The following is a 23,250-nucleotide window of genomic DNA, read 5'->3' on the forward strand; positions in this document are numbered from 1 at the left end:
AACCGATTTTTCTTATTAAAACCCAAATAATATTTCAGAAAAATACACACTGACAGGTTTTTAAAAACTGTTATAATTTACAAAAAAAGCAGCACCCTCACCATTTAGAGAAAAACAATAGAAATACTACAAAAATCAGCAGATCTTTAAATATTTCCACATCCTAAAGAATGGATGTCCAAATCCCAATGATAGAAGGTGTATAAATCCTTTCTTTTGTTCTCATGCTTTTAAACAATATACATTGACAAAACATAAACTTCCTCCATTTTATTTAGAGCAAGACTGACATTGATATAAGTTTAGGAAAGATTTCCACAACATCGATATAGACCAGAGAAACCTGAGTCTAATGTTCCCTCCCAGGACATCCAGCTGTTGATCTTTAGACAGAGACGTGTGAATTCAACACCTAGATATTGTTTCAGTTGCAATATGTGATAATACGATTAAGCTCAAACTGTGTTGCATCTTCTAAAAATATCTGCCTTTATATTTATTCATCAATGAAGAATGGCCTCATCCAATGAGACTGTTGCTGATAAACAAACAAAAAACAAAGAAAGAGAAGAGAAGCAGGAGACCACTTCTGAGCTTTGCCATACAGGTCAGGTTTAGTGACGTTTTTCAGCCAAGACAATGCATGTCACAACGAAAGTTATACAAGCAACATCCACAATAAAAAGTGTAACAGTAAGGGCATTTTCCTTCACACCTGAAAGGCAAAAAGAACAAAGAGCTATTTGGTCTAATTCACAATAAAGCAAAGCTTCTCAAGCAAAAGCATCACAAGGATCCTTCATATTTGTTTTCTGATCTAACTTTTACTTGAGCCTTTTGTTAAGCTGTTTGTGTTTATACAAGGATTTGGAAAAGACATAACTGGAAAAATAGATGCAAAACAGGACCGCTTTAGTTAAATAAAGTAAAAGGAGGACACCTTTCAGTAACACCTTTATGTTTAACACACCTACTCTGAATGTCCATCTAAATTTTGCCTCACATTAATAAATACAAAATACAGAGTGCAAACTCAGGGAAAGAAATCTCAGTAAGATTTTCAAACAACATTTTTTTTTCCACAATTATGGTGTTCCTAATAATTAGAAGCATGAAAATAATTAGAAGCATGTTTAATTTGTACCGATCAAATAATCTAGTCATTTTAATTAGTAATTTACAATTTCCTGTTTGCATTGGGTAAAATGAAATGGCACAGAGAGAATTTATTTTAGTTACTCTTCAGAATGGGAAAGACAAGAGAACTTGCCACTCTATTAAAGGAGATGTATGTCTATCTAGATAAGTCGGGAAATATTTTCAAAAAAATTGTTGATAGCCTAAGTTTGACAGTCAGAGCAATGATTATAAAGTTTAAAACAAGTAGAATGGTGACAAACAAGGCTTGATGAGGACCCTAGATTATCTTGCCACCACACAGGAGGATGATAAGGGAAGTAAAAAGAAATTGTAGAAAAGCACATCGTCCCCACTGTTAAGCATGGTGGAGGATCTGTGATGCTGTGGTCTTCTTTTCTTTTAAAGGCCCTGGGAACCATGTTAGAGAATATAGCATACCAGGATATTTAAAATAAAAAGCTAGGAGTCACCGCTAGAAAACATGTGGTCATGAAGTTTCAGTAACAATTATTTATTTCAAGGCTTTTTTCCACATCCTTATCAGGGCGGTCGGTAACAGTGAAGGTTGCCAAAACACACACTCCTGAGACATATAGAGAAGTATACAAAGAAGCTTCTTAAATAGCTAATCTTGACACCCTCACCTCCTTTACACATCTGTTTTTCTTTGCCTCTTTCTTACCTCTACAAATGTATTTGAAACTGTAAAATTCAGGATTTCTGATTTTGTTGATTTCCCTCCTTTCTATGAATAGTTTGGGATAAATTGAGATCTGCTTTTTAATAATTCACATTAAATCGTAACAAACCTCCATTTATTAAACATTTGAACATGTTAGCAAAGTACTGAACTGAGACAGAGCTAAAAATATCACATCCTATTTTATGGAAAATGTGGTTTACCTTCAATTAGAGTTTGCAGCCAAGCCTGAAAGAGTAGAAAGACACAAAATGTAAAGTTTAATTTTGTATGAGCACAATGATCGTCAACATCACACCAGTGCAATATGATTACATACTAACATATTAGAGTTACAAATATATTTACCCTGGAAATTGAAACTCTGAGAAACTTCTGAATTTCATGCCACGATATTTTATTGCGGTTGCAGTTGAGGAGTTCATGCTCAAAAAAACAATAATCCACAGTGAGGTGGACGTTCGGATCCTGCACTTGATTTCTGCTTCCAGCTATAACGAGGTTGGGGTTGAAGGTGTGATGCATCACCACCAGAATGACTGGTATATTGCCTTAAAAGACATAGAAAGAATTATCATAAAACACATATCAGCCATGTTCTTTTTGTAGCCAGTTTTATTCAGGTAAATTTAAATCAAGATTTTTGACAGATAACTTTTTTCATTAATTTGATCTATTAGTAGCTTGGCTAACTTTTTTGTTATGCAGTCAGAGCAAATTGAGATTCTTTGTCTTTTAACTAATTTGCATTAAGTGACATGATCTCTCCCTGTATAGCACCAAGACAAATAAAACCTGAGTAAATACAAAAAGACATTTTTAAATGATGATTTAATTTACCAGGGAGACTCCTCAGCCTCCCTGGTAAGACCTACGCCAGGGTATTGGAGAGGAGAGTCCGACCGATAGTCGAACCTCGGCTTCAGGAGGAACAGTGTGGTTTTCGTCCCAGCCGTGGAACACTGGACCAGCTTTATACCCTCTACAGGGTGCTCGAGGGTTCATGGGAGTTTGCCCAACCGGTTCACATGTGTTTTGTGGACCTGGAGAAGGCATTCGACTGTGTCCCTCGTGATGCCCTGTGGGGGGTGCTCCAGGAGTATGGAATCGGGGGCCCTTTATTAGGGGCCATCCGGTCCCTGTACGAGCGGAGCAGGAGTTTGGTCCGCATTGCCGGCACTAAGTCGGACCTGTTCCCAGTGCATGTTGGACTCCGGCAGGGCTGCCCTTTGTCGCCGGACCTACAGCATGCGCTGTGGCGGTTCGCAGCCGAGTGTGAAGCGGCTGGGATGAAGATCAGCTCCTCCAAGTCCGAGGCCATGGTACTCGACCGGAAAAGGGTGGCTTGTCCTCTTCAGGTTGGAGGGGAGTTCCTGCCTCAGGTGGAGGAGTTTAAGTATCTCGGGGTCTTGTTCACGAGTGAGGGAAGAATGGAGCGGGAGATCGACAGACGGATCGGTGCAGCTGCCACAGTAATGGGGGCGCTGTGCCGGTCCATTGTGGTGAAGAGAGAGCTGAGCCGAAAAGCAAAGCTCTCAATTTACTGGTCGGTCTACGTTCCTACCCTCACCTATGGCCATGAACTTTGGGTCATGACCGAAAGAACGAGATCACGGATACAAGCGGCTGAAATGAGCTTCCTCCGTAGGGTGGCCGGGCACTCCCTTAGAGATAGGGTGAGGAGCTCGGCCATCCGGGAGGAGCTCGGAGTAGAGCCGCTGCTTCTCCACATTGAGAGGAGCCAGTTGAGGTGGCTCGGGCATCTATACTGGATGCCTCCTGGACGCCTTCCTCGGGAGGTGTTCCAGGCACGTCCCACCGGGAGGAGGCCCAGGGGACGGCCCAGGACACGCTGGAGGGACTATGTCTCTCGACTGGCCTGGGAACGCCTTGGGCTCCCCCTGGAGGAGCTGGAGGAGGTGTCTGGAGAGAGGGACGTCTGGGCGTCTCTGCTGAGTCTGCTGCCCCCGCGACCCGGTCCTGGATAAGCGGAAGACGACGAACGAACGAACGATTTAATTTATTCCCGGGCAATAGTCGAACCTCGGCTTCAGGAGGAGCAGTGTGGTTTTCGTCCCAGCCGTGGAACACTGGACCAGCTCTATACCCTCTACAGGGTACTCGAGGGTTCATGTCAGTTTACCCAACCGGACCACATGTGTTTTGTGGACCCGGAGAATTTATTCAACTGTGTCCCTCGTGGTGCCCTGTGGGGGACGCTTCAGGACTACAGAGTCGGGGCCCTTTATTAGAGGCCATCCGGTCTCTGTACAAGCGGAGCAGGAGTTTGGTCCGCATTGCCAGCACTAAGTCGGACCTGTTTCCGGTGCATATTGGACTCCGGCAGGGCTGCCGTTTGTCACTGGTTCTGTTCATAACTGGCATGGACATGATTTTTAGACGCAGCCAAGAGCCGGAGGGGGTCTGGTTTGGGGACCAGTGGATTTTGTCTCTTCTTTTTGCAGATGACGTGGTCCTGCTGGTCCCCTCTAGCCAAGACCTACAGCATGCACTGGGGCGGTTCACAGCCGAGTGTAAAGCGGCTGGGATGAGGATCAGCTCCTCCAAGTACGAAGCCATGGTTCTTGACCACAAAAGGGTGTCTTGCCCTCTTCAAGATGGAGGGCGACTCCTGCCTCAAGTGAAGGAGTTCAAGTATCTCGGGGTCTTGATCACAAGTGAGGGGAGAATGGAGCGGGACATTGACACACAGATTGGTGCAGCTGCTGCAGTAATGAAGACACTGTGCCGGGGCACATGACCGAAAGAACTTGATCCCTGATACAAGCGGCTGAAATGAGCTTCCTCTCCAGGGAGGCCGGGCACTCCCTTGGAGATAGGGTGAAGAGCTTGGCCATCCGTGAGAAGCTCGGAGTAGAGCCGCTGCTCCTCCACTTTGGGAGGAGTCACCTCCCACGGTAGTTGTTCCAGGCACATCTCACCAGGAGGAGAACCAGGGGACAGCCCAGGACACGCTGGAGGGACTATGTCTCTCGGCTGGCCTGGGAACGCCTTGGACTTCCCCCAAAGGAGCTGGAGGAGGTGTCTGGGGAGAGGGAAGTCTGAGCATCTCTACTTAGTCTGCTGCCCTCGCGACCCGGTCCCGGATAAAGCAGGAGACGACAAGTATGAGTATGAATATGAGTACGAGTATGAGTACGAGTACAAAGATCAGTACGAGTACCACTACGAGTAGGAGTACCATTTAATTTATTAAGGAAAATAAAAGCTATCAGTAAGGCTGGTTGTCTGGTGACTTCTGGGAAGGTTCACCACTCCATTTTTTTGTTCTGACTGATAGACTGATAGATGTCAGCAACTGTTTCTCACCTGTTCTTGGAATTCTTTAGGACGAGTCATGATGTCTTGCTTTTCAACATCTTGTAACGAACTTTATGTTGTAAGAACGGTTCTAATTAATAGATGTCTTGATTCTACAGTTCAGGAAGTAATCAAGGCTGAATGTGACTAATGAAACTCAACCAAAAATGTGGATATAAACAGGTAATTCATGACTTTAAAATGGGTGAATCATGTTCTCACATTTAGCAAAGGTTTGGTCTGGATAATTTGAAAACTGCATTTTGTATTTATTCAGATTCTCTTGGTCTGATAATTAAAGTAGTTTGATCATCTGAAACATCCAAGAGTAACAAAAAAGCAGGAACAAAACAAGAAATCTATCTTTTTTACAAAACTTTATGCAGCTGATCAATGAGAAACAAAAACATGTCTTACTCTGAATCTTTCTGAGGGCCTCATTGATGTCTGTTTGAACACGTGAAGCTATAGGACAGAAAACCAGAAGGAGTGTGCTTCAACTTGGCCCACGTTCTTCATCTTCTCAACAATGGACTGATGAGCCCCATTGGTTTTTCCTGCAACAAGAACATAGAACCTTCTCCCCAAACCTAAACATGATCAAAAAACAAGATTCAGTTAGAACACTGAAAGGTACTGGGTTTCAAACATATTATTGCACTTTCAATGGTCCTTTGACGTGTTTTTGTTCTTTTTTACTATTTGTACTACAAAGTTCAATGACTTCACTGATACCAGGTAAATATTTTAGCTATTTGAAATGAGCGAGCCATGATCCCTTACCAGAATCAGGTTAAAATGGGTTTGCATGGATTTGGTTTGCAGCTTTATCTTTAACTTAGCACCATCTCTCAAGTTGTGAGCTGTATAAAACTGAAAAAAACTGTGTGCTATTTGTTTATTTCTGCAACCATCCACAAATTCCCATGAATATTACAAATCAGCTTCAGTTTAACTTGATCAAGATAAATTATTACACCGTTAAAAAACAATATTGTAATAAATATAAGCCTAAGTTTGTACTGTTCTTCTCTCTCCAGGATAGAAGCTAAATTTAAGAAGCATTAAATATGTATTGTGAGAAACATCAGCACGTCAAACACCATATTTACAGAGTTACACTTCAGATATTTGTCATAATTCCTTTTCCTTTCAGCTCCTAAATGCAGATTTTCTGATCTGTTTGAATTAATCCACTTTCCTTTTTCAGCTGCTAAACTCTGAAAATGAATATCCAAAGAGATTTAACCAAGTTTGATTTTAATTCTAACAGCCTGTCAGTTTTTTTTTGCCGCCGAGCTGTCTGAACCTGCTGCCTGCTGTGGCTGAAAACTAAGAGCATGAACCCTGAAACAAAAAAAAAACAGCAAACGACTCCGAAGCAGGAAGGAAGTTGCACAGTCATTTTATAACAGCCTTAAAGCTTGTGTGCTTTTCCCTTCACCACCATGCAGTCAATATTTGCATAAAAAGTTCACTGTGTGGCTCCTGTTAGCTGTATATTTGGTAAATAATAGCTCCTCACCTGTTTCACTCTGCTGAGACATGTCTCTGGAACAGGACAGAGACAAAGTGTCAGTCAGCACTATTTAACAACATTTTAAAAATAAAACGAGAGCATACATATGAATAAACAGTATAAAACAAGGGAAAAGTAAGCAGGTGCAGTAATTGTGCACCAGCTACTCTGCACATGCATTCACTGGGTCGAAAGACAAAGCAGAAAATGCCTGAAGGATTTTTCATTCATGCTTCTTCAAAGCATCTGAAGACTCACAAAGCCTGATGAGGATTATTCTAAACTATTTAAGATATTTACTTACTGAATAGACTGCTAGTTTCTTGTTTTCCTGACACGTCCTTGCTACAATAGAGCTGAATCTCCACCCTTTTAGTGAAGACGTTTTGCTTTCACTTTGAAAGAGCATGTCTTCTAAATAACAGCAAAAGCAGAGGTGTAGCAGATGTGGAAAGGCAGAATGCGTGTAAGAGACAAGAAACAGGAAATCAGCCTACTGTACAGTGAAAATATGCAAAACTGCAGTTTAAAAATAAAATCCCCTAACCTATATATATATATATATATATATATATATATAGAGAGAGAGAGAGAGAGAGAGAGAGAGAGAGAGAGAGAGAGAGAGAGAGAGAAAGAGACAGACAGACAGACAGACAGACAGACAGACAGACAGACAGACAGACAGACAGACAGACAGACAGATAGACAGACAGAGACAGATAGATAGATAGATAGATAGATAGATAGATAGATAGATAGATAGATAGATAGATAGATAGATAGATAGATAGATAGATAGATAGATAGATAGATAGATAGATAGATAGATAGATAGATAGATAGATAGATAGATAGATAGATAGATAGATAGATAGATAGATAGATAGATAGATAGATAGATAGATAGATAGATAGATAGATAGATAGATAGATAGATAGATAGATAGATAGATAGATAGATAGAAAAAGGTTTCTGCCCACTTGATTGAACGTGTCAAAGTGAAACAAGAAATAAAGAGGAAGAAGAAAATGTAAAGTGGAAAAAGAAGAAGAAGAATCAGATGTAAAAAACATCTCTAGAAAATTCCCAGTATCAGAAATGTATAGCTTTAGGAACAGGATCTGATAGAAGCATCTTCCTTCATTTCACCATCTTTTCTACTGTAAACTGCTCTTTGGGAATCATTTCAATCATCAGCTGATGAAATTAGTATTTTTCATAGATTAACATAAAGAAATTGGATCACATGGTGATGCAGTTTAGAATAGTTTCCTTGCTAAATTGTTGGTTATGTGTTGACGCAACAATGATTCATCCATTGAGCTTAGGGGCCCTTCTGATACCTGCAACATTCAGAGGTCAGGGTTAAGTGGCTAAACAACAAAACTTTGTAGTGACCGTGCATTAATTCATTTCACCTTGGCGATGTTTTGTACCTGCATCAACAACTAATGATTTGAAGTAGTTTACCTTCATAATGCATTAAAGTACTTAATTTTTGTCCCGACCTATCGTCTTTCCATACAGATGTAATGTCATATTTAGATTCAACACATGAACTTTGTAAACTTTTCAATAGAATTTATTGGGTACTAGCCCGAAAAAGATCCTGCCGAAGTCCAAAGTAAACTTTCAGACAGCCTGGAGAACTTTTAAGCCATCTTTTGAAAGTACAAAAACGTTTGATTTGAATGAAAATATAAAAAAGGGATGATTTAAGACTTTTGAAAATAATCTTAACTTTTAAAGTAAAATGAAAATGAGAACAAATAAAACTGCACAAGCAGGAAACAACATACATTTTTACTGTGGATTTTCATAAGGTTGACCAAAGGTTGTAAGAGGCTGAAGGCTGAATTTAGTTTTGAAGCTCACCAGCCTGCACTGCCCAGTGACTTTGATATTGCCCATGTTGATCTTTTTTTACCTTCTGCATTTAATGCAACCTGTTTCACAGTCGTGATGTGATTGTGTATTAAATTTACTCTACAACAGAATAAGTTCAGATTAGTTAATTCAAGCAATATTTATGTTATCGCCTATCTGTGCAGGGTTGTGATGAGGGGTTGGTTCTTATCTGCAGTGGTCATTTGCCAGTCCATCACATGCCAGCACAGATACACACGGGAAAAACAAACATGCATATTCCCCCAACCAAATCTAGGGCCAAGTTTTAAAAAACCAATGAACCTAACGTGCATGTTTGTGGACTATGAGAAGCAGCCAGAGTACCCAGAGTGAACCAATGCATGCACAGGGAGAACATGCAAAATCCATTGGAACCCAGCTACAAACCGTGCCACCTTGCCGCCCTGAACTATAATAGTGTTCATTAATTTTTTGAAACTATTTTCACTACACTAAGCCAACAACAAGTTAAATAGAAATTAGAGTTCGCTGACCTATTTACAACTAATTACATTGTGCGTGAAATGTGGAAAGCAAAATAATAGTTTTAAAATTATGACCGTAAACAGAGGTTTCAAACAAAAAGGGTTTCCTTCAGAGGTGTGTAACTGGGGCATTTGTCAGCCTGTCCTGTGAGTACCGAAGTTCTATTTGGGCCCCAATCCAGCAGGTGCCCGAAGAAGCCGAAAAGTCTGCTTACAACTGATTTCTGAAAAAGTGTTTCAAGTTTTGCATTTTACCTGAAAAATATTTTTTTGGGTGTAGGACATGACATTGCGTCATGTCCTACACCCCTCGAACGCAGCAGCAGATGCGGGTCTTATTTGTTCTCTCCAACAGGAGGAGGGCGTTCCGCTCAACAACACACGCATCCAGTGGCTGCAATATCTCTGCTTGTGGGTGCACAGGTTCGTCTGTAGGTGCAGCCAACGCTTTCGATTTTCTCAGTTTTAAACCAGGGATCAGGCCTTTCCTTGATGTTAGTCCTCCTGGTGGCTGCTCTGCCGGGGGAAAGGCAACAGAGGAGGCCGGGCTGGAAGACATGGAGGCTGGCCGTCCTTGCAGAGGGAGTGAGCTGTAGGACGGTAGGCTCTCTGGCATTTCTTACTGAAACAATGAAAGGCGTCCAGGAGTGGAGCCTCAGTATGCGGAGGAGGGGGACGCTTATCGGATATCTGACACAAGCTCGACTTTACACTCAGCCTGCAGACGTTGTGTTTTCCCCCGCCGTCGTTTTTTTTTTTTTTTATCCACCCAGACACAGATTGTGGTGGCTGGAGATCATCTTTTATTCTCAGCTTTACAAAAATGGCAGATTCACTGTAAAACGTCACTTTTTAATTCATTTTTAATTTTTACTCGTTTCTGTTAAATCTTTTTCTCAGACGGTAGCCTCATGCGCACATCCATCACATGCAAACACAACTCACATGTCAGATATGTTGCAAATGCACAGTGTAAACACAACAGGGTCTGAAAATGAATCGTAAGGCGTTCATGATTCATTTCAACGTTTTTAAAAGGCATAAAATTAACATATAACTTAACTACCGAATCTGCATTTGAAAAACTTTAATTTCCAAAATACAAAAAAATATATATATATTTTGATGTGGGAAAATCAGATAAATAACCTATTAGAACGATGAATAGAGGCTATTTTCTAAAAGTTTCTACACACTATTATGGGTATTGAACATTTCTCTCTAAATGCAGAAATTGGATTCAATAGAAATTGGATTTTAAGTCAAGATGATTATCAGTGTACATGTAAATGAAAACAATTCAAATCAAATAAAAATATCAATCTTTGTATTTTAATTTTTATAATGAAATATTTTCAGTTACTTAAACTTTGCATCTTGTCATTTTTTAAGTTGCATTGCATCACAATCCCAGTAGTCACAGCTCATAATATATTAATCCCTTCTTGTTAATAAAATAATGAATTTGTGACGTAAAAGAATTACGGATTAAAACACTTTAATAAAATAACGAGGTCTTTATATTCTAATTTATTAGTAATTACCATAATATTATATATACAATGTATTATCAATGTTGTTATTAAAATACTTGCATTAAATTTGTAACTTAACATCTAACTAACATCTAAGTTTAAAATTAGGGCTCATCAACAGGATACATAACTAAATAATGTCCATCACTGGATGTATTGTTCCTGTTTTTATGTTATTACGGAAAATCACCTTTTAAAAGACGGTTATGTGTTTTGTCGTTTTGATCATAAGAACAGATCAAGCATGACTTTTAAATCACAAGAGAATTAATCTCTTTTCCTTTGTTTAAATAGAAGTAATTGTCAGCAGCACTATTTACAGGTGGAGATCCTCAAGGATCCATCCTTGGACCTGACTTGTTTTTGTTCTTTGTGCCACCTTAGGAAAAATGATGTTCCTTTCAACTGCTTGCCAGTGACATTTAAATCTATCTGCCCAATCATAGAAGTTGTTTAAAGCCATTATTCAATTCAACTCATAGTGTAGTTATAGAGCTGATTTAAAAAACACCGGAAATAGACCAAAGTCAGAAACCATCACTTTATGGAATTATAAAATTATTGTATACAAAACAATGATATTACTATCAAGACTGTAAAAGTGCACGAATAAATAAGCAAATACATAAATAAATAAATAAATAACTAGAAAGCAACCAAAGTGGAATGACTGAGTCCAGCTCAACCTGGAATAAAAGCCAAGAAGGAAAAATGTGTCTTTCAAGAAGATTTAGGGTCTGGGCAGCTCTGATGCTTAATGGCAGTTAATTTCAGAGCCTGGGAATGACCATCCCAAAGGCCCAGTCACCTCTGGTCTTATGCCTGGTCTGTGGGGCTTCCAGCAGACATCCCACAGACCACAACCCAGGCATCCTGCCTGGATGGGTGCAGGCAGTTAAACAAGAAACCAAGATGCCAACCCATTAAGAACTTTAAAAACAAATAAACCACAATTTTAAAATTGGACTGACAAAACAACGTTAAGGCTTCATTAAAGTTCCATTCATCTCAATGAAAACAAACCTGAAGCCATTTTACTGGGATGACTTGGCTTTATTCCTAAACCTTTATCTACCGATAACCACATAAGTTCAGAACCTTGGTGTAATTTCAGACTGCTGGAAGATGACTACTGAAGAAACTACTGAGGAAACTAGCTTGTTTGGGATATTGTAATTCCCTGTGTGTGATCAGTCGTTCCTTAATTGCCTAGATATGATTCAAAACGGTACCAAACAGGAACAAGAGAGAAGAAGCATCTTACTCCAGTGTTGACCTCACCCCTGCTGCTTCCTATGTGTTACAGGATTTACTTTAAGATTTTATTGTTAATGTTTAAACTCCTTGAAGATCTGGACCCATCTCATTTAAAGGACTTTTTACATCTTCATACCTGAGGTCAAGATCCAGACAGAAAGTAGAGCTGATTGGAAATTTGCAGTTGCTGCTCCTAAATTATGAACTCTTGTACCGATCCAAAAAGGGAAGCCCTGAAGACTACAAAAGACCCACCTTAAATCACTGGCCTTTGACTGGAGAAAAGTGTGACATCTTGATTTTATTTCATTGCTATTTGTTTTTATTATTATTATCTTTATTACGTATGTGCACCGGTATTTCATAAAACTACATTTTATAAGGTGCTATCTAAAGAATTTCCTGAAATATCTTGGTTAAAAACAACGGTTAAAGTCTCTACATTATTTTAAAGTCCCTGTCATTATTTCTATTTGCAGTGCTGATTTCTTCTGTGGAGGGATCGGCTCTCCTAGTATGGAGCCTGCCCACATCGGTGGGGATATGTCACCTCTGTACGTCCCGAGGAAAAGGAAGCCTGTCCAGTCACATGTCAGAGGCACGCCTCCATGTCCAGGTAAAGAGCTGAAAAAGGAATTTATTATTCTATTTTTATATCTACACAGCAGTGTCCAGCTAACTGAGCGTTCTTTGTGCTTTTACCTGATTTAAACATCAGCTGTTCAGAGGTTTTCCGACAGAGAAGGTGAACTAAATACCTTGAAGTATCCAGAGGTGAGAAGGACAAAACACTTGAATACTGTAGCTTTTCTAAATTTCATGTTGAAAGCTCTGTTTTATGAGTTTGTACAGTTCTCCAGGCTTCCTCCTCACTGATCTGTGCTTGTTTTTGTAGAATGAAGAGTCTCAAGATCAAAATGATGTAAAGATGAAAAGAACTTATAGCAAAAAAAGGTAAAAGAAGTCTCTGCCTTTTGTTTATTGTAAAATATAGACAGATTGCAAAACTGGTCATATTTCTAAAAACAACAACGCTGTTTTAAAAATGCTGCAGATGCATTTTTTTTAATCTTTTCTATAGGTGGTTTGGATTTTATTTCTGAAACTGATTACATTAATTTCTCATCTCTCAGATCTACTAATCACCTATTCCAGCCTGTGTTATGATAAAAAATACACATTTGTTTGGTTAGTAATTGTTTGAGCACCACCTGTTGGGCAACATTTAGACACTTCGTGCCCCAGGTGTATTTCAATAACACCATAAAATGGTTTGGATGTAACCCAACATTTTTTTGCCTCTTTTGACATGTACAACTGCTTGAATATGGAAATGAACTCTCCTTGTATAGATTTTCCCCTTCACCTCTCAGCTTCAGCTTTAGCAAGAACCCAAAACCTTTTTAAATGCTGTGAAAGACTATGTAAAGCACTAAATGTTTTAAATTTGGAGATAGTAGATGCAAAGAAAAATAAAAAATGTGGGAATTTTAATTTGTCATATTCCTGATTTTTATACAGTTACTGTTACACTAAAGGTCTAAAGAGGTGATACTCTGTTATGTTACCTGCCTATTTTCCCGATGTTCCATGTAAACATGTTAAAAAACAACACATGAAAAAAATATTAGATTTTTATAATTTGTTGTAAAGCAGTGATAAAGTACTGAAAAATTTGCTTACTGTTGTCTATTATGGAGCTAGACCTTCTTGTTATGTTTCAAAGTGGTCTTTAATAAAGGCTCTCCAAATTTTTAGAAGATCTTGAAGTTTTTCTGTTATTTCACTGGAATTCAACTACTTTTTTTACACCTTTAATCCAATCACTTTAGCTGAGAAATTGCATACTTTGGCACATTGTGTCAGTCTTTTTTTCCTCGGGGCTACAATCCTACTTTCTGTCTGTTCAACTGCATTTTTGTTATTATCTTTCACAGATTTCACTAAAGAAATGACAAGAAGTTACACTGTGACAGGTTTGTAGCATATATATTTTGTTTTTATACCAGGTATGAGAACCTCCAGAATGTTTCCCTGGGACCTGTGGATTATCCAACCACCAGCTGCTCTGCAATGTTATCAGGTGGGCTGGCAAATGGCTCTGATGAAAGGTCTGTAAACATGCCTCCAAGACAGATGGGGAAGGGTGTTTGGCCTGAAGGACTTGAGGTGACCCAGGTGCATCCCCAGTCTGAGGAACAGAACTGGAACTCCTGCAGGGAGCGAGGTCCTGAAGCCTGGACTCCTGGTAGAGAAGAACCCCAGGACCAGGTCTGGAGCTCTGGCAGAGATGTGGCGGGACGCTCAAGTCAAGAGCAGACATGGATGCCTGACAGAGATAGACCCCATCCTGGACCAGAACGGGCCTGGATCACGAGCCAAGAGCAAGGTCCTGCATCAGGATGGGGAGTGGGCAGAGATCAAAGCCATGTTCGAGCCTGGAATGGTGGAAGGGATCCAGGAAGAGAAAGAGCCTCCGCAGGACTGCAGCAAGGGTGGGGAAATGGCCGAAGTCAGGATGAACAAGGCTGGAGGGACTCAAGCAGGGAGCGAGGAAACGTTTGGAGACCTGGTAATGACTTATATATTTCTCATTTATATAGAGAGCTGGCATGCATGAATAAAGAAAGCTTAATATTCGTCAGTTTTATTCTTAATATAAAAGAGAATCCATTGCCTCATTCTGTTGCTTTATTTCTGGTCTGTGCAGATCATTTTGAGTCTTTTTATATTTATATGTATTTTTACATTTATTTTAAAGACTTGAACATGAAAAAGGTCCAAAGAGCAGTAGTGGAGTCAAGCCCTGCTGTAAATAACTTCCTTCCACCACCAGAGGCAGCTTGTCCTGTAGGTTACCATCTTGTCCAATAGGTTAAACTTTCTATATGACACCTGCTTTCACAAATATCAGCGAGAAAGACTGAACGTTTTTTCAGGAAAGCTGTATTTGAATTCTTTTGAAGAAACAGAAAATCATACATTTGATGCACGAATGAGGGAAATTAATTTATCTCAAGGTTTAGGTGCAGTCAGTGTTGGGAAGAGCTCAGGAGCTCAAATGAATGAAGATCAGAAACATATCGTTCTTCCAATCAAGAAGGAACCTCCGACCTACCCTCCAGGTGAGAACAACATCTCTAGCCACTTAATTAAAAATATTTTAATTTGATTTTATCTTATTGATTAGTAATGAAACAAAATTTCACCTGCACCTGGAATCACGTTGAGTTGGATCCCAGATGCAGTCCAGCAGTTTGAGAAATAAACTTGATCCTACAATGTGGTCAAAAAAATGTACAAGGTGAATAAAGAGTTTGTTTCTATGAATAATCCAAAACATACATACAGTGCAAACATTTGATCCACAGATAACCCACCTGGTACCTGTGGGTACCTAACCCACCCTTTACCTAACCCACCAGGTAAAAGGTGGGTTAGGAAATTCAGATATTTATGTCTCTGATAGTAAAAGAAGTCAGTCTTGATTTACACCATCCCCAGGAAGCCAAGAGGAGCGCTGGCAGCTCCAGATTGTGGCCAAAGGGAGAGTCACGTGTCCTAAATGTAAAAGTGTGAGCCGGAAAACTGTGGAAGGGCTGAAGAAACATATGGAGAACTGCAGACTGGTGAGTCCTGAAAAGTATTCATACCTCTTGAAATTGTGTCCAATGACAACCAAAACCTTCAATGTATTTTATTGGGATTTCCTGTGACAGACCAACACACTTAGAGATAATTGTGATATGGAAGGAAAATGATACACCTTACATTGCAAAAAAAAAAAAAAATCAGAAATTTGTGTTGTACTTTTCTATACCGTTTTTTTTCTCAACCCTTTTTATAATGTCTGACTAGCTTTTTTCATGTTTCCACTGGTATTTTGATGAAGGTTGCATGGTCTTCTCATCACCTTAATCTTTAGCTGCCTCCACAGATTCTTAACTGATTCAACTTGGGACTTTAGCCAGGCCCCTCCAAAATGTTAATTTCACTTTGATGTTGGTAAATTAAAAAGATAACTTTAAATCAAAATCTGCCAGGGGTACAAATAATTTTGGGTTTAACTTGCAGATACGAACATTTTTGTCCATTCTTCTAGCATCTGTTAGTAGCAATTTTCAGGTCTTGCCACACATATTTAATTAGTGTTAGGCCTAGACTTTGACTGGGCCATTCTAACATGTGAATTAACATTGAAGTAACCATTCCAGTTTTGGCTGTATTTATTTATTTTTGTCCTGTTAGAAGGCGAACCTCGCCACAGTCTCTAATCTTTTGACGCCTTTAACGTGTTTTCTTCTAGGATTTAGCTCCCTCCATCTTCTCATCAACTACAAACAGCTTCCCTGTCTCTGCTGAAGAAAAACATCCCCAAAGCATGATGCTGCCACTCCCATGTTTCACTGTGGAGATGGTGTATTTGGTGTGATGTGCAGTGTTTGTTTGTTTCTTACCACACACATAGTACTTTGCATGTGAGACAAAATGTTTTAAATCCTTCTTAAAAAGGAATGGTTTTCTTTTCCCACTTGTCCACAATGACCAGATTTGTGGAGTGCTTGGTTGGTTGGATTATTTGAACCTGCAGGTGCTCCATACAGCTACGGATCAACTTTGGCCAGCTGTCATGTCCCTGCTAAAGAAAAGCATCCCCACAACATGACACTGCCACTGCCATGTTTCACAGTGGGTATGATTAATGCTTCCCTTGCTCAGCCCATCAGTTTAGGTGAATGACCTTGTCTTCGGATGTTCAGATGAAATTGTTTTATAACTTTACCACAACTGCACTAACCTTTCCTCTGTGTTCCTTGTTCTTCATGATGATTTTTACTCACTAATAATCTTTGAAACCTCTGTGGCCTTCACAGAACAGCTGGATTTATTTTGACAATATATTATTTGCAGGTGGACTATTTACTAATGAGGTGACTTCTGGTGGAATTGGATTTTATTCAGTGGTATAAGAGTAAAGGGGGCTGAATACAAATCTATAACACCATTTCCAGATTATTATTTGTCCACCTAACAAATATGCACTACTTTGTGTTGGTCTGTCATATAAAATCCCGGTATTATACACTGAGGTTTGTGGTTAAATTGTAAGAAAATGTGGAAAAGTTTAAGTTGTGTGAATAATTTTGCAAAGCACTGTAACCCACACTGCACAGTTTTTATGTATTAAGATCCTGTGGGTTCCTCCTAAAGTTTAACCAGATTTATACTGTGGTCTAAGTACCTGGTGTAAAGTAATGAGCTGGTTAAGAATTGGTTGTCATTTTAATGTGTTGCCGATCTGCAGCAACCTTTTACCTGTCAGCACTGCGGGAAGCAGCTTAAATCCTCAACAGGGATGAAGTATCACATCATGGCTGATCACAGCCACCTGGTGAGATTATTATTTATGTTCCCTTTATTTCTGTTCCACTGTTTGCAGGAATGGTGGCTCTTTTGCAGTACTGTACAATTTTCTAGTATTAAAACCATATTTTTCACTGACGTTTTGATTTATTGCGTATTTTAGTCCTCCAAAATACACTCTTAGAGGCTTTGCATGGTAAAGTAAAACTGCCCAGGCTTTTAAACATTGCAAAACCATTTTTAAACTCCTAAAAACAGCATTTATGCTTGTATTGTGCAAGCTCATTTAATTTATTTATCTGTTTTTATTTCATAAAGTATATTTATATCTGATTTTATAATTTACAGCTTGTATATTTTGTGCAGCTGGTGTTATTTTTTAAATGTGCTATATTGTCTGCATTGCTAGAATCCTGACATTAACTTCCCTGTTTTCTCCTCTTGAAAGCCATCAGCTGATGACGCCAAGGGCCTCGATGATCGTGCCATCAAAGAAAAACTGCGTAAAATCCTGAAGAGACTCGGCAAACTGAAATGCTCTAAAGAAGTGAGGCGTTGACATTCTTGTAGATTGGTCTTTAAACAGGTTGTGTTTTAAGACCATAAAAGACTCACATTTTTTCCAGGGCTGCACTGCTGCCTTCACCAGCATCATGGGTTATGTGTACCACATGAAGAAGTGTGGGAAGGAAGAGTCTGAGCTGGAGAAGTTGCTGCTGAATTGCTCCCACTGTGGGAAAACATACAAATCCAAGGCTGGTCTGGAGTACCACCTGAAATCAGAGCACGCTCCTGTGAGTGTGCATATTTATGTTCCTAACTTCATAGATTTACAGTAATTTGTTCTAGTTGTATTAATTTACATATAAGTATATAAGAAGCTTACTGGTAATGTCCCATTTTGGTCAAGTCTTCCACTCCTGCCTTTCAGACACCCCAGAACACTGAGGAGGACGAGGCCCTGAAGGCTCAGAGGGAGGCCAACCCAGAGAGGACGCCCAGCGGCAGAGTACAGCGAGCCTCCGCACAGGTGGCCAACTTCCACCTGGCTGAGATCGCCAACAACGAACTGCCAAAAGACTGGCCCAAAAGGAAGTTTCAGTCAGATCTTGTACCTGACGATAAGAAGGCAGGAGAAGTGTTTTTTTTACCTTCTATATAAAACATTGTACTAATGAAAAACCTGAAAGTTTTTAACACAAAGATTGGATCTCTGGTAATCCCTTTGATTACCTTCCAATAATGTTGTTGCCCTCTCTAGTTGAAATACGCCCGACCAGGCCTCCCAGCATTCAGCCAAGAGGTGCTGAGGAAGTGGAAGAATGAGGTGAAGCTGCAGAGGAAAGTCCATTGTCCTAACCAGGTAGGACACACACCGTTTGCTTTTATGTTTCAGTGATGATTACGCAGTGATGTTTTACTGAGTAATGGCAAAATTACATTTAACTTGATTCAGTTAATCTGATTTAACAGAAAATTTTTATTTTTTTATTTTTGCACTCTATTTCAAGCTGCTGTTAGGCACTGCTTGCTAGTGTCAAGCCGGTTGCTTCGACATACCATAGGATAGGATAATTCAATTCAATTCAGTTTATTTATATAGCGCCAATTAACAACACATGTCATCTCAAGGCACTTCACAAAAGTCAGGTACATACATTCCAATTAATTCTAACCATTGAACAGTGCAGTCAGATTCAGTTATTAATTCAAATTAGATAAAAAGTTTTTCTATCTAAGGAAACCCAGCAGATTGCATCCAGTCAGTGACTTGCAGCATTCACTCCTCCTGGATGAGCATGTAGAGACAGTGGACAGTCACTGGCGTTGACTTTGCAGCAATCCCTCATACTGAGCATGCATATAGCGACAGTGGAGAGGAAAAACTCCCTTTTAACAAGAAGAAACCTCCAGCAGAACCAGGCTCAGTGTGAGCGGCCATCTGCCACGACCGACTGGGGTTTGAGAGAACAGAGCAGAGACACAAAGAGAACAAAGAAGCACTGATCCAGGAGTCCTTTCTCTGAGCCAGTTTTCAAGGTTAGAGTCTGAAAGAGAGCACATAGAGTTAGTAACAGTAAAAGCTCAGTCAATTGCCATGTCTAGGTGAGAATTTGTGAAGGGGCAGAAACAAAATTATTGCCCTCCACTGTTTTTCTGTGATAATGAGGAAATTAAAAGTGGAACAGATTCTTACTGATAATGTCCCATTTTGGTCAAGTTTTCTACTAGGATAAGATAATATAAGACTAGACAAGATAATTTCTCACAATGCTGAAATTAAGTTGTTATAGCAGCTCTTAGTAACACACAATTTGGGTGCAAATAGTTATGAAAAATGTGCAATCAAAGAAGAACAAGGTAAATTTGCAAAAACAAGTAGTAATAATAGAATAGACTAGAATAAAATAAAATAACTTATGTACACTAAAAAGTGGAGGCGATAAAGTGACAAGGATTGCAGGTATTTACAAATACAGAGGTTATTACATGAGTTATTATTATCATTATTACACCCATTCTTTCTGTCCATCCATCCATCCATCCATCTGACAACTCTTTCTTTACAAATCTCTAGCAACCGTTTTAACAGCCACTTAAGGCTGAAATATCAACCTTGCTGTAGCATCTGCTTTAGTCAAACATGTTTTGACAGTTTAGGTCACAATCTGACTAAAAAATATGAAGTTCTTATCCAGGAATAATGATAGAAGTTGAATGCAATGTTAATTAAAGAGGCATTTAAAAGAAAGTCATACTGAAAAATCAAGAAAATATGAAGTCAAATTACAGTTTGCAACCATTAGGTGTTTCACGAGAGGAACGAAGATCAACCATAGAACAAAGGGAACCTAACATGGAGCTTGTAAATCAGATTTTTGCTATTTTCTTTAGTAGAAAGCGCTATATTGGATTATTTTGTGTGTCTTTATGACAAGGAAATTGAGAACTATCACTATTAGAAAGAAAACGATAATATTTCTTTTTTACTTCAGCTTCAAAAATATACATTGCTTTCATTTCAGTAAAATCCATAATGATGCAAATTATGTTATTTGTTGTAATTTACTCTCCCCATAGGGTTGTGACTGCACATACACCAGCGTGTCAGGACTAAAAGCTCATCTGGGACTGTGCACAAAGGTGCGTCATCTGTTCTGTGTCTAGAAAGAAAATTTCTTACCATTTCAATTAAATCTTCAAATCCTTTTTGTGTTCCACCTAAAATATATCAAACAGCCATATTTGTTTCGTATTTTTGCAAGGAGAATCCACTGTTCAATGCTTTTGTATCCTTAAATACATAAATGATATCCTTTGAATCAACGTTCAAAGTGTAAGAGTAAATGATTAGCTAATTTAATGACTTATTTGTGAAATTGTTCTTGCTTGAATTTATCATTCCAAGTTTTTTTTCTGTTGTTTTTTTAGGGTGAATTCGAGGCTGGAAAATACAGATGTTTGATCTGCAACAAGGAGTTTAATTCTGAAAGTGGAGTGAAATACCACATAAACTCAGTCCATTCACAGGTAACGATAATTAGCAAGTTTCTTGATTCGCATAATCTTTTTTGTTCCTTTATAGTAATACTTTGTGCTGATGACTCCACTCTATTATTTTATTTATTCTATTTTAGCAGTTGATGAGCTAATTTAAACTACACTAATGTTCATCAGTACAATCAGTCTTGATCAGTCTATTTCATAAAATTCTGTCAAAGAATATTTTTTTTCCTCCCGAGTGAACAATGTTTAACACAACTCTAAATTAGCAAGGAGATTCTGGATAGTTCTCAGTTTACAACTTATTTAGCACCACTAAAATGAAGTAAGAAATTTACAAATCCAGAGAGAACTAAAAATGAATGCAATCAATAATTAATTCACTATTAATCGACCTAAGGTCCACTTGTTAATGATTGTGTCGGGTAAAACAAAATCCTATAAATAAGAAACACTCAAGATATGAAAACTGATTGAAAATCTAATAGTTTTATCAGTCTCTCGGATGTTTAAAGAAATGAGCTGGTGGCCTAATCTCTATCATTAATTTGAGGGGAAAATGAAAAAAGGAAGAGGAATTTGGGAACCACTCTTGATTAGTCAGCTCCTACACTAGAACCACCCCACAAAACAGGGAACCACTTCTTTATGGTCTGGAATTGAACAGCCACTAATAGAAATAGATTACGAAACCATCAGTTAAGGAAAAGAGGTTGTGGTTAAATCTGTCTGGTAAGGATATTTGACGGTACTTAAAGAAAAGCAGATTTTGTGGGTGAAAGATCAGCTCTGATGTGTTTGTGCTCACTGCAGTAGGGAGATATCATAATGTTAAATCCAATAAACTCAGCACATTTGCTTTGCTTGAACATGTTATTTTCACTTCTCTTTTTGCTTTGTGTCTTAACAGGATTGGTTTGTAACAAACAAAAAAGCTTCCAAGAAGTTTGAGAAGTTCCTCAAGAACCAGCCAAAGCAGACCGTCTATGCAGACAAGCCAACTGCTGATCAGTACCACTATCACCACCTGCACCAGCAGCACCATCAGCAGCATCACCATTATCATCATCAACAGCAGCCCCTGCAGCATCCACTGCAGCCTCTGCATCACCTCCAGCACCAAACCCAGTTCCTCCACCCAGAGCTACAAAACCTCCACCCACAAGATGACCCCCAGCTTCAGCAGCCGGAGCTCCACTACACTCCTCTAGAACCTCCCATGGGACCAATATGGTTGGACATGGACCGCAAGGAAGCCGTGCCGGGACCAGAGCACATCGACATGCACATGATTAATGCGGTTAAAATTGAGGAGACCAGCGAGGAAATAATGGAAGTTAAAGGAAGGATTAAGGGAGAAACAATAGGAGAAACAGAGATGGTGGATGGGAAACAGACGGACTGCTTTGCTTTCAGCAGCAGCGGCTCATCAAGCGAGGTGGAGGCGGGGCTTCATGAAAGGCAGCGGGAGATCAACCAGTGGAATCTGAAACGGCCAGGCTTAATGGAGCCGCATGGTGACGCTGCAGAATGACAGAGAAATGCTTGATAGTCCATGCATCAGCTGCTAAAATAAATGATGCAACAGACAGCTGCTCCTAATACCTAAAACAAAAAATTCCTGCAGCATAAAAAGTGAGACAACAGCTGGAGATGCACTACAAATGGGACGCTTTGGTGGTTAACAAACTTTCAGCTGATGGAGACCAGCATGAAGGTGTGGATTTAACACTTTGTTCACTTGTCCTTAACGGTTGCTAAATGTAGTCAAAACGTTAATCTGGGCGTTTTCACCAATTTTTAATGTCTAATTCTTTGAAAACCTTCCTGTCTTTCTTGCTACATGTATAAGGTAAAGTTAGTTTTCCCAAGAAGAACATGTCAGCGTATTTTGTTTGAGTTTATTGTCAAGTTTTGTTCTCTCTGAGAACATGTTGTGCCTCGTGAGTTTGATGCATCTAACCTCATTTCATTTTATTTATGACTGACCGGCCGTTTGTGGCTGCATTATGAAGAAACTTGTGGAGTCAGATGGATAAATGATAAATAATAAAGTAGCACACTAAGTAACTGTGTTTCCAAACGTCAGATGCCTTTGTATGTGTAAAGCAAATATGTTATGTAGAGCTGTTACCCAGAAATAGTTATAGAGTTTTCCAGCCTTTCATCCCCAACAAATGTTTTATACTTCTGTTTGTGTGAATCTCAATGATGGTCTTTTTTTTAACACAAAGCACAGAAACATTTTGATTGCGTGAAATCTCTGACGATCAACTTTGATGAAGGGGGAAAAGACTTTAACTGTTGCTGTTTGCAGAATTGTTATTGTCTCTCTCCTAATGCATTCTTGATATTGCTTAGATTAATATTCATGTTCTCTGCAGTTTACATCCACTGTTAGACTGTATTATTCCAGTTATTTCTAGCTCTAATGTTTAAAAGACATACTTTTTTCAGCTGATGAAGTGTATCGATGTTTTTTGTTTTTTTTTTGTTCTTGGTTTTTGGCTTTTGCT

The 23,250-nt window shown here is 39.1% G+C and overlaps 1 protein-coding gene and 1 long non-coding RNA gene across 3 annotated transcripts; one reads left to right on the forward strand and one right to left on the reverse strand.

Annotated features, from left to right (window-relative positions):
- Positions 1 to 590: 590 nt before the first annotated feature.
- On the reverse strand, positions 591 to 7,095 carry LOC124881717. The gene is made up of 6 exons (XR_007041719.1): positions 6,985 to 7,095; positions 6,687 to 6,712; positions 5,579 to 5,751; positions 2,189 to 2,391; positions 2,044 to 2,068; positions 591 to 715 (listed from the first exon to the last, which is right to left on the reverse strand). It is a non-coding gene; the product is annotated as an uncharacterized LOC124881717 (long non-coding RNA).
- Positions 7,096 to 9,394: 2,299 nt separating this feature from the next.
- Positions 9,395 to 22,804, forward strand: znf512 (zinc finger protein 512). Of its 2 annotated transcripts, XM_047387460.1 has the most exons (15): positions 9,395 to 9,674; positions 12,346 to 12,482; positions 12,585 to 12,640; positions 12,762 to 12,820; positions 13,876 to 14,438; positions 14,887 to 14,991; positions 15,371 to 15,495; positions 17,172 to 17,258; positions 17,679 to 17,777; positions 17,857 to 18,024; positions 18,162 to 18,359; positions 18,492 to 18,593; positions 20,312 to 20,374; positions 20,663 to 20,761; positions 21,645 to 22,804. In XM_047387460.1, the coding sequence occupies exons 2-15, from the start codon at positions 12,383 to 12,385 to the stop codon at positions 22,266 to 22,268; spliced, it is 2,448 nt and encodes an 815-aa protein (XP_047243416.1). In that variant the 5' UTR covers positions 9,395 to 9,674; positions 12,346 to 12,382; the 3' UTR covers positions 22,269 to 22,804. The 2 variants fall into 2 exon arrangements, with proteins under 2 accessions (XP_047243416.1, XP_047243417.1); XM_047387461.1 differs by lacking the exons at positions 9,395 to 9,674; positions 12,346 to 12,482 and having other exon boundaries at positions 12,607 to 12,640; positions 13,804 to 14,438.
- Positions 22,805 to 23,250: the final 446 nt, after the last annotated feature.

This window comes from Girardinichthys multiradiatus, chromosome 15 (genome assembly GCF_021462225.1).
Source record: "Girardinichthys multiradiatus isolate DD_20200921_A chromosome 15, DD_fGirMul_XY1, whole genome shotgun sequence".
Classification (NCBI taxonomy): Eukaryota; Metazoa; Chordata; class Actinopteri; order Cyprinodontiformes; family Goodeidae; genus Girardinichthys; species Girardinichthys multiradiatus.